At 39.4% G+C, this 12398-nt stretch overlaps 1 protein-coding gene across 1 annotated transcript; it reads left to right on the forward strand.

Moving 5' to 3' along the window:
- The first annotated feature begins 3021 nt into the window (after positions 1 to 3021).
- Positions 3022 to 4062, forward strand: LOC132061388 (uncharacterized). Its single transcript, XM_059454218.1, has one exon. The coding sequence runs from the start codon at positions 3022 to 3024 to the stop codon at positions 4060 to 4062; it is 1041 nt and encodes a 346-aa protein (XP_059310201.1).
- The last annotated feature ends 8336 nt before the right edge of the window (positions 4063 to 12398 follow it).

The raw sequence follows: 12398 nt of genomic DNA on the forward strand, positions 1-12398 counted from the left end.
AGATTTTTTGAAGAAACGAGTGACCGGAAAAATACGGATTCGCCCGTGGAAAGTTCAAGTGCCGAACAAAAACTATCATTCCACATTTAATGAAATTCTTCTTTGTAAAGAATGGGATTAAAAGTTTAATTTGTTTTTAATTCACACGGGATTTCTTTATCGAGATGGATATGAATGCTTTTCCGAAGATGATCTAGATAAATCAAAAGATTATCCCAAATTCGCAGATTCTCAGATGGGCCCAATGGTTCTCCCCTTATAAACTCCAATTAATGTACCTCAAACGGAAGGATAATATTCTGCAATGATTTCCTATCCGGTTCCTTCCGATGAGTTTTTCAAAGAGATTTCAAGCCGAAGCTACGAGAAGAGAAAGTAGCCGAATTTTCATGCTTGCAGCTCACCAGAGCTAGTTGATCCAGAATAGCAGATCATTTGCCGAAATTCTTCAGCAAGTTTGTGGACCCGTTTGATCCATCCATCCTTATAGAAAGAAGGACTTTCTATGAGCTTCTAGTTTTCAAAAAATATGGAGGATCCATCCTTAAGCCATTCGGAGTCAATCCAGAATACTCATTTTGTCACATATTCATAGCGATGCACAACGATTTTCAACGGGAGCTATTATGATTTTTCTGGTACTTATGTCACCAATATTATATTTTCATGGAGTTCCAGTGCGACATGTTCCGAAGTTTTGACAGGATTGAACCAGCTCTCAAAAATTTTCTACAATGGTTCAAACCACGAAGATATTGGGTTCAATGTTTCAGAGACTCCTATGCAGCAAAAGTGTTCATGTTACATCGACCGATGAAGATTATTGATGGGAAGGTCTATGCTCACCTAGATATTTCACTATAGTACGGAATTCTCAATCTCTATCTTGTCTTAGAGGATGAATACGGCGGCTACGTAGAATTATTTTCCGGCAAAATAGTGCATCGAGCGGAGATATGGTGAAAGAATGGGCTCGTTGGAATTGGTACGATGACCATCCCCATTGGGAAAAGAGTTCGAGAAGCCGGCAGAGTACCGAGTGCCGTATGAAATAATCGGAGATGAAGTCACTCAGGCTATCACAAAGATAAGGTTGAATTTTCCATCTCAAGATTCGACAAAAATAGATCCAGAGATGACAGGGACATCCAACAGGAAATGCTACTAAACAAGGTCGCGAAAAAAGAATGCTGGAAAACAAAGAAAAATTCAAGCAAAAACATGGACCAGAATGGTGGATAGAGAAAGGATACACAACTCCGCCGTCGCCGCCATCAAGCACCGCTTCGTCGGATAAGGCTTACTGACGTACTTACAAGAAAGACAAAAGTGGACCCCACGATCACATGCTTGCACATGGTTGTCATGCTTCCCTCGTTTTGTTAGGCTTATTTTATTAGGCTTGTTTTATGTAAGAAAACTATTGTGCTTGCAGTCTAGACATCTTGCTTGCTATTTCCCTTCCCTCTGCAGATTCCATACCAGTCCTTCACAGCATGCCCATTAAGTCACAACATCAAAGATCCAGAAGAGGGTTTAAGGACGTTGTTTTGGGAAGAGGAATGCGCGGCAATCATTGAAGAATGCTTCAAAGCATTGGAGATTCGCTGTGCTGAGCCAGGGGAAACAACAAGCGGATGGGCTTCTACACCGTTAGTCACTCTGCACTAGAAAGAATGCCCACTTTTAGAAAAACGGTGAAAGTTGGATTTGAGGCCCGGCTTTTCGCCTTTTTATGTTTTTCTTATTATGTGGTTTTTAGTAATGGAAATGGCTCGATATTCCATTCCGAGTCAGGACAACAGTTTGTATTACTCCTTTTAAAATTTCAATGAAAATGCCTCAAAGCTTACAATAAGATAAAATCGCTTTACTTTACCTATATAAATGTATATATATAATTATATGTAAATACATAATTAAAATTGCTTTTACGTGATTGATAACCGTGTTATTTTGTTTTACAGTAATAATACAGAGGCCGCAAATAATGTCATGACATGTTATGAAACAAAGTAAAAACGACGACGAACAAAACAACGATCAAGAAGAAGAGATAAGCAACCGGAAGGATTGATAAATGTCGAAGAAGAATATGAGAACAGACCGATGCCAAACCTAGAGAAAACAGAGACAATTAACCTAGGAAATGAGGAGTTGGTTCGAGAAACTCAAATAAGTGTGCATTTGACATAAACTGAGAAAGAAAGGTATCGGAGCTTGTTGAAAGAGTATGAAGACGTTTTCGCTTGGTCAAACGTTGATATGTCGGGTTTGAGTACGAACATTGTTGCCCATAGGTTGTCGATCCTTGAAGGATTTGCCCCGGTAAAACAGAAAATCAGGCAGCCTAAGCCTGATATCAGCATCCGAATTAAATAAGAGGTAGGAAAACAGATTCAGTCCAGAGTTGTGGAGGTCACACCATACCCAACATGGTTAGAAAACATAGTCCCGGTACCAAAGAAAGATGGGAAAATAAAGATCTGTGTGGACTAGCTTGATCTTAACCGCGCTAGCCCAAAGGATAATTTCCTACTCCCAAACATTCACATACTCATAGACAACTGCGCCAAGCATGAGGTGCAATATTTTATGGATTGTTATGCGGGCTATCATCATATACTGATGGATGAAGAAGATGCTCAAAAGACGACATTCATCACACCATGGGGAGTACATCATTATCGGGTAATGCCTTTTGGGCTCAAGAATATCGGCGCTACTTACATGAGGGCGATGACCGCCATTTTTTATGATATGATGCATAGAGAGATTGAGGTATATGTGGACGACATCGTCATCAAGTCCCGAGTGGGTGATGATCATCTTGAGCACTTAAGAAAATTCTTCGACAGACTCCGCAAGTACGATATGAAGTTGAATCCTGCAAAATGCGCATTTGGAGTGCCTGCTAAAAAATTACTAGGATTCATAGTCAGTCGTCATGGTATTGAGTTGGATCCCACAAAGATCAAAGCAATTCAAGAACTCCCACCGCCAAGAACAAAGAAAGAGGTCATGAGTTTCTTAGGAAGGTTGAATTATAGTGGACGCTTCATTGCTCGATCCACAGTAATTATAGAACCAATTCTCAAACTCCTCAAGAAAGGTGCTCCAACTAAATGGACGGAGGACTGTCAGAAAGCCTTTGACACAATCAAAAGATACCTATCAAATCCACCCATTTTGGTCACGCCAAGGCCGGGAAGTCCTTTGTTGTTGTACATGTCAGTATCAGAGAATGCTTTTGGGTGCATGTTGGCACAAAATGACAAAACATGGAAGAAAGAAAGAACCATATATTACATTAGTAAGAAGTTCACACCCTGTGAATCCAGCTATTCCTTGGTGGAAAAGACGTGTCGCGCTCTAACCTGGGTGTCTCAGAAAGTAAGATATTATATGGTTGCATACACCACCCATTTGATTTCAAGAATGGAGCCCCTGATGTACATCTTTCGCCAACCTATACCGATAAAGAAGCTGGCCAAATGGAAAATGCTATTAAGCAAGTTCGACATTCAATACGTTGCACAGAAAGCAGTTAACGGGCAAGCATTAGCAGATTTATTAGCAGGAAGCCCAGTAGATGACAATCTCGTACCTTTGTGGAATTACTTCCCGGATGAAGAAATAATGACAATTGAGGGCGAAGAAAATGAAGATGAATTAGGATGGAAAGTATACTTTGATGGAGCAGTCAATTTTAAAGGTTCAGGAATCGGGGTCGTCTTGGTTTCAGACTCAGGCCAATATTATCCAGTGTCTGCCAAGTTGAACTTCAATTGCACCAACAACATGGTTGAATACGAGGCGTGTATCTTGGGTCTACGTTTAGCCCTTTACATGGGTGTGCAAAACCTTCAGGTAATTGGTCACTCGGATTTGTTGATTCATCAAGTTCGAGGAGAATGGGCCACTAAAAATGAGAAGATCATACCCTATGTCAGACTTGTGCAAAGATTAGCAGATCGGTTCCAAGAAGTCAAGCTCAAACATATACCAAGAACCCAGAATGAGTTTTCTAATACATTGGCAACAATGGCATCCATGATTTAACATATCGACAGTAGATACATTGATCCTGTCAAAGTTGAAATTAGAGATCAACTAGCTCACTGTGCTTTTATAGAAGAAGAGACCGATGAAAAACCTTGGTATGTTGACATTAAAATGTTCTTGGAGAAAGGATAATATCCTAGAGGAATTACCATCAATCAGAAAAAGACCATCAGGAAGTTGGCGAATGGTTTCTTCCCAACAAGAATGTTCTGTACAAAAGAATCCCGAATTTGGGATTGCTTAGATGCATTGACTTTGAAGCCATAAGATTGATTGAAGAAGTGTATGCTAGAACCTGTGGGCCTCACATGAATGGTTTCGTGCTAGAAAAGAAAATTCAAGAACAGGTTATTATTAGATGACCATGGAGAGTGATTGTAGCAAATTCGTCCAGAAATGCCACAAGTGTCAAATTCATGGAGATTTGATAAAGGTCCCTCCAACAGAATTGAAAGCTATGACGTCGCCTTGGCTATTCTCCGCTTGGGGCATGGATGTCATAGGACCAATTGAGCCCGCTGCATCAAACAAACAACATTTCATTTTGGTCGCCATAGACTACTTCACCAAGTGGGTGGAAGCGGCATCTTATGCATCAGTAACAAAGAAAGTAGTCACAGATTTTGTGCGCAATAACATCATATGCTAATTTGGTATCCTAGAATCAATCATAACAGACAATAGGGCTAACTTGAACAGCCACTTGAGAAAAGAAATTTGTGCGTAGTTTTGAATCACTCATAGAATTGACCGCATACAAACCATGAATGAATGGAGTACAGAAAAGTCGCCATATAAAAAACATCAAGAAGATCCTCAGAAAAATGATTGATAACTACAAAGACTAGCATGAGCAATTACCCTATGCATTATTGGGATATCGCACTACCGCCAGGACTTCAACTAGGGCCACTCCGTGCCTATTGTTGTATGGCACTGAAGCAGTAATACCAACCAAAGTAGAAATCCTTTCACTTCGAATCATACAAGAAGCTGAGTTGGACGATGCAGAATGGATCTGTAAGAGGTATGAACGACTAGCTTTGATAGATGAAAAGCGAATGATTATTGTTTGTCATGGTCAATTATACCAACAAAGAATGGCGCAAGCTTTCAACAAGCATGTGAGAACCAGGGTTTTTCAAATAGGGCAATTGCTGCTCAAATGAATATTCCCAAATCAAGAAGAATACAAAGGAAAGTTTGCACCAAACTGGCAAGGGCCCTATATGGTGCGAAAAGTACTATCAGGAGGAGCAGTGGTACTTGCTGAGATGGATGGTCAGGAGTGGCCAAGAGCAATAAATTCAAATGCTATCAAGAGATACTACCTGTGAAGAAGAAGACAACTACGAAGATTCAGAGTTTTTATAGTTTTTGTTGCTTTTATTACATTTCCTTTGATTGTAATTTTGCATTTTTTAGAAAAACCAAATCCAAATTATGTACGAACTACGCGAGGACCTAATTCCGTATGCTTATAAGGGGATACGTGGGCGCTTTTCCAAGCTCGGTCGTTTTAACCCAAAAATTCAAAATTATGTAGTTTGAACTACGTTATGACCTGACTCCCATTTGGGATATGTAGGCCCTCTTTTGAGTTCAGTCATACCGAAAAATCCCAATATATTTTACCCTGACCTACTTTTCGACTTGATTCACAAAATGAGATACGTAGGCGCTCTGCCGAGCTCGGTCATTCCAAACAAAATTCCCAATAAACCGTAGGAAACTTTAGAAATGCTTCAGCCAGAGACAGATAAAGGTAACCCCACAAGAAAATCGGGGCAGAATTTTTTAGAAGACCCCCAAAATTCTTAAATATATCGGTTCAAGAGGCCCGATTAAAACTTCTACCTTTAGGCGGGGAATTTTTTGAAGGATCTCAAAATTCCTCGAATGTAGAGTAAAATTCGAGAATCACTTGGCACACACTTACACAAGGCGGAAATTTTTGAGAGGGTCTCAAAAATTCCTTCGACAGAGTGAAATTCTAATCTGTACAAAGATGTATACAAACTGAGGTAAAAATTTCGAAAGGGTTTCAAAAATTTTACAAGTTGAGATCAAGAAGAAGAAGAAGAGACGGAAGACCTCGTTTGAGTAATTAATGTCATGACATTAAGAGGCTGTGTATAAATATATCATTTTCAGTAAAAAAAAAAAAAAAACAAATACATATGTTTTCCAAAATATCGCCCAAAAATTTTCAACTTTGCTAAAAAATAAAAGATTTTAAGAAAAGTGAGCATTCTTTCCTGCCGAAGGTGTGAACAAAAGAAGTCCATGGCGGAGAGGTCGACCATATAGAACCGACGAATTTTTTTAAAGGATGCGAACAAACAAGAATGGATGCATTTACACTAACTTGTTTGCTAAGATGTTTGAAACAGGATGACAACAATGAGCAAAGTGAAGAAGAAATTTCAAGGAATAGCGGCAAAGAAGCGCATACGAAAGGATAATGAAGCCCTCCCTAAGTAAAGTTCGTTTTACACTGACAAGTTTGTTCGTTTTGCAGAGCACAAAGATTTTTATAAAAGAAATTTTTTTAAGATTACAAAAAGATATAATGAGGATTTACTGAGCTCTGGTCTCCACTAAATAGTATTCTGTCAAGGTATTGAGACCCCGACCTAGACATCGCATGGCTTGCCTTGATACAATGACTGATTAGACGTCTTAAAATTAGTAAGCACAGTCATCACCTAAATCAAGTGACGTAATTCTGACATCAAATTTAATATCATCGACATAGGATGTCAGCAGATATGGATTAATTTTGACTCGAAAGGTGGTCACAATATTCATCCTGACATTCTGTGATTTGAAGACGACGCGTTGATAACGGTATTGAAGTGTTGTATTCACAGTAGAGTCCAGTCCTTTCAGAAGATGTGAACCCTGTCGATGGGCGGGTATTCTTTCTCGGAGTCAAAAAAGGAAGGTGTCAGTCTTGCCACCAAGGTAAGCTTTATTCCTCAAGATAACGATATGGATTAAACAACTACGTGCCAAAGGGGCTGAGTCGTCATCCACATATATAGCCAAAAAAAAAAGGTAGCGTAATTCCGAGGTTGATGTCCACAATCGTTGAAATACGAATGTGATTCCTATATTAAGATTTGCGGGCGCTACTGCAGTTTATTTCAAGTTAACTTAATCCTGGTTCAGGGATAGTGGTAGTCATGAGAAAAGGCTCCGCACTTGAGTATGCAGTAGTTTAACTTGATAGGATGAAATGTTGGGTGATAGGGGGGAAACCGGACAAAAGTCGAGCTCACTGCCTAAAATAGACCGCTGTGGCGGTGGGGGTACCACCGCTCGGTGGCCGCTGTGGTGGGCAGTGGACCGCTATGGCGGTACCGCTATAGCGGTGGACCGACCGCCATAGCGGTCAAGTGTATTTCCCTTTGGTCAACTATAGCGGTCACTTGACCGCTATAGCGGACATTGCGAGCGGCACGATAACCGCTACGGCCTCGATGACCACGCTGTTATGGTCGACGGAAAATTGATGGCCCGAATTTTTTATACTTAGTCTCATAAGTTTCATCTATTGCCTTCTATCATTCTATTCTACTTCATGATTGTTATCCCCTTAGTGGGTCTTTAATGGTGAAATTGAAATAGAAACCCTAGAATATTAATAAACCTTCTAAACTTGATGGGTTATGGTTATTATCACTTAATTATCACCTAAAAGCTTGGGTTAGTTTCTCTTAATCATGAATTGAACACTTAGAGTCATAAACTAAGTGAATGGAGACCTAGGGTTCTATAAAAATGGGGTCTTGACCATAAAAATTGCTTGTAGTGGGAATGTTGATATAATATGATTATGAATTGATGATTAATGGTTACGAAGGCCCTTGATAGGTTGCCTAACACCTAGAAAATTATCCACCCCTTGGAATGGGGAAAAAGGGAAGAGTATTCTTGAATTGGTACTTGTGACTCATTGAACCTTTTATTTCTACACTTTGAGCGTTCTGAGGCTTTAAGGAAAGGGAAAGCTATAGCTAAGTGACTTGCGTTGTCTCAGCTCTACATTGAGGTAGGTTACGGTCTACTTGAGTTAGACTTTGGTTAGTTGATTGCATGTTTGTGAATTCTTTAGGAGAAAGCATGTCTAGTTTTAATGCATGAGATTGTGTGGCTAAACTCCTATGTGATTATGATTGAGTGATTGTGTAGTCTTCATGCCACTATTCCTGTACGTTGATTCTGCAGTGGATGTATTGTGATAAAAAGCTAATATGATATTCTCGACGGTATTGTGACATGGAATGATGATTTAAGTATTGATATTGAGAAAGTAAGAAACATTATTCTGTAAAGAGGTATAGAAAGGCACATATGTGACATAGATTGTGGGCTCGTGGTCCGAGATCAGTTCCGAAAATGAGAGGTACGTTGATATGTCTCGCTTCCGAGGTTCGTTCTGGAGCAGAGGTTTGTGCTAAGATCCGAGAAGTATTCCAGAATGAGTGGTACATGGACACCATGTGTCCCCTGCAGGTCATGACTACTGAGCAATGACATCAGTTATCATGTATGTACAGTTAGTGTGGTCATTGTGGTAAACTTATTTCCACTTTGGCTTACATGATTGTGATTCTTGACATCTTGGTGATTTGATTATGATTATCCTTGGTTGACTTGTTGTGGTTTATTGATATTCATGTCTGTTGACTGCTTGTTTATTCTATTGATTTTATGAAATATGCATGTACTAATCTTAGTCAGCCTATGATATCTACTTAGGTACACAAGGTTTTGTAATCGATACTACCTTTGCCGCATTCTTTTACTGAGTGGATACGGAGATCGCTACAGCCCTCACATCTAGCGTGGAGGACGTTTTCTCATAGATTTAGGGTGAGCTTCTTCCCATGCCAAGCCACCCGAAGATCTTCTTCTGATGATGTCTTTTCTTATTCGGGACATTATGGATATTTATTAGTCAGATTTCATTCCTTAGACATGTTTTAGATTAGAGTCATGTACGATGACTTTCGGATTTTGTAATAGTTAGGACTTCCGCACTTATTTCAGTATTTTATGGCATGACTTATTTTGTTCATTTGATGTTTGAATGAGTAATAACTAATTATCTTGGTTAATATAGAACCGAATTTGAATGGATACATGTCTTGTGTGTTAGTTCGCCCACTAGGATTTAGTTGGGTGCCAGTCATGGTGGGATGGGTCGTGACACTGAATATCTTTATCTTAATCACCCACGGAAGGTGGGAACTCATTCTTTAATTCTTATGTGAGTGGTTTTGTTATGACGTGGCTTGGTATGATATGAGATGTGTAATCCTGATTCGGACGCATGACCAAGTTCAGCTTCTAGCTATAGCTCGAGGTTTCAGTTGTGTGGGATTATAGTTAGGCTCGTTCATTGTAGGGGTTTCTTGAGAAATAGGAAATATCGTACAAAGAGTCAAATGATCTCCATGTTTTCAGCGTTGGGTGCTCGAAAGTGGCAAAAGTATATTTATGGCTTAACAAGACTGATTTGTTCGATGATATGATTGGTTTGGGAAAAGTTTCAACTTCATCAAGGTATTATAATGGTATGCGTGGCACGGGTATACCAACGGTAGGTAACCTATTCATCAGTGGTAGGATATTTAGATGTCGATATGAGGGGACGAGTGTAAGCTTGGTAAGGATCATCGGATTTGGCAAAAGTATAGTGATCGCGTGTAATAAAGAATAGAAGTTGAGAATAAGGACATAAAGGATGACTTTTGTGGAAAACGTGTAGCGAAGTAATATATTTTAGGGTATTTTGGTATGAGTATTTTTCGTGTTAATGGGACGGACGCTTAAGGAAGAGGATTTGGATAGATTAATCTTCGTTATTAGGAAGGGAAAATTAGTATCTGACGTGTTTTTCAAGATAAGTTGCAATTGGTACGAGAGTGGATTTCGTATTCAGTCGTGAAAAGTTAAGTTGCGCTTCGACGTGGCTATATGCTAGTGGTTGTGGGTTCCTCCAGGGAAAATATTATCAGTTCCATATCGGGAAGCAATGTTACTCGTAACGAGTAAAGACTTAAGATATTGGGCAGTTGTGGTCCTGGTTCTTCAGTAAAGGGTATGTTCAGCGGGTCTTCGTGTTAGAGGAATGGTTAAGATATCGTGGAATGAGGAGCTAGTTGATTTGAGTGTTATGTTGCGGTCATACTTGGTAGAATAGACATAAGGGTTCAATGATTAGGTTTGAATAAATTCGAGTTGTAGATAACATTTCAGAATTTGAGTTAAGGGAATTCGAGCAGAGGCACCTCGATAGAGATACATGAGGACATTAGTAGGACTGTGTATGTGGTATGCTGGATTTAGAAAGTATTCATTTTAGAATTGAGCGAGTTAAGGGAACTTTAATGTGTAGAGTATGTGGCCTACTGCTATCTCCAGGATTGACTAGGCTAGTTTGCAAGACTTATGATTATGCCGCATTCTATTGTGTGGGTTCGAGAAATGGTTAAACGGTAACAATTATTGTGATTTTATTAGAAGTTGAGGAATTGAAAAATCAATAAAAGGTATAGTTGATTGAGAATCGATAAGAATGAGGTACATCTTCGGGATTACTTGGGTCAGTATGGATTGTGGTGTTGTTTCTTGCATATTTCAGATGGGGTATGATTGTTGAGTACGCTTAAAGAAGGAAGTCTATAGAAATGGACTAAGTGATATGACAGAGTTCCATGAGGTTTCGTGATCAGCGACTAGTGAGAAGCAAATTTCAGGTAACCCACATATTAAGGCTTATGAAAGTAGCTTGTATGGTACACAGTTAGGTAATTTCGTAACACTCTTCAGTGGATGAGTTATTATGATTTAAGAGAAAGGAATTATGGAAATCCCTATTATGTGAGGGCTAGAGTTATATTTTCGAGATGAGACCGTATTCGTGGTAGTGTATTATGTCGCAAGTAATACTGACTGGATAGCTTGGGTGAACACTTTTGGACATTAAGGTGCGTGAGGTTTAGAGCAGTAGTTGTAAGGTTTGATACTTTTAGAATTGTTATGGGCCTATCGAGGTGTTACAATAGGAGATTCGATGGTTAAAGGGGTATTATATCAGGCTACAGGTTTTGCGTCAAAAATTTCGGGGTTGTATCGGATTTATGTATCGGGTAAAGGTTGAGAAACATGAAGATTGCAATTATAAGGTATAGTTCTTCGGTACTAGTTGACAACTTGGAAAGGACTCAGCTTTTGGAGTCGAGGGTGACAGACATGATTGATTACGCATGAGGAGAAGATTAGAATTAGTACGCCACATATGTGTGGTGGGACTGTGATTAGTTTTGGAAAGTTGGAGTCAGTTCGAGTGACTATTGGTAGTAGTCAGGGGTTGTGCATTCATTCCGGGTCAGAATTGTTCGATCAGAGCATAATGGACTATGTTCATATTTCCAGGAGGACTTATGGGTTCCCAGTAAATCACCTTCACCAATTTGATGAGTTTCAGTTCAGATTTGAGGTATGATAATTTTACAGAGCTTTATCAGGGCTTGCGAGTGGACTTGATGATACTTTACCAAGAGCATCTACTCGGACAGATGTAATGGTCTACGTCGGTACTTGGTAATGATTTGAGGAGGTACTATGGTTGCGAAAGGTCTTTAGAGTGATCAGATGGTTTCATACGGACTTAGCTCGGTGAGGTATTTAGTGGTATGCTTCCTGTATTATGATTTGAAGATTTAAGGAGACTTGGAACTAGTGAAGTCAGCTATAAGTAAAATCAGTTTGATGGAATTACTTAGAGTTCTCCGATAAAGAAAGAATTCTTTTCTAGCAAGAGTAAGTCATGGTTTCAGGCTTGTGTTTATGAGTTTTTAAGAAATCGTGGAGGGAAGAACGGCTTTAGAAGGGTGAAAGAAAGGTTTGTGGAATTAGAATATTATACCGGTTCAGAGTGGACTATAATTGTGTCTACATCTAAAGGTTTGTATTTTTTTGAGGAATGTTTATGGGACCTACCGTTCGCATTGAGAGGTATGGTTATATTGAATCAGAGAATTGCAGCAAAAGCAGTTCTTATATTCGAGGATCAGTTATGAGAGAAATTCAAGTATGGAAATATAGAAATTGGGTCTTGTAACCAAGTTAGAGGAAGTTTTGACTGATAAGGTGAACGAGTAGTGATATGGCGTACTTCGTGCCATGGAGGCTTTCGTGCTATTATATTAAAGATTCCTTTGTTACTGTTAATCTTCGTACCCTCTTCCTTCGTTCGAGGACGAACGATTATTTAATTGGTATTTGATGTAAGGACTCGTTTGGTCGTTATAGTGCTT

The sequence above is a fragment of the Lycium ferocissimum genome, chromosome 6 (genome assembly GCF_029784015.1).
Source record: "Lycium ferocissimum isolate CSIRO_LF1 chromosome 6, AGI_CSIRO_Lferr_CH_V1, whole genome shotgun sequence".
Lineage (NCBI taxonomy): Eukaryota > Viridiplantae > Streptophyta > Magnoliopsida > Solanales > Solanaceae > Lycium > Lycium ferocissimum.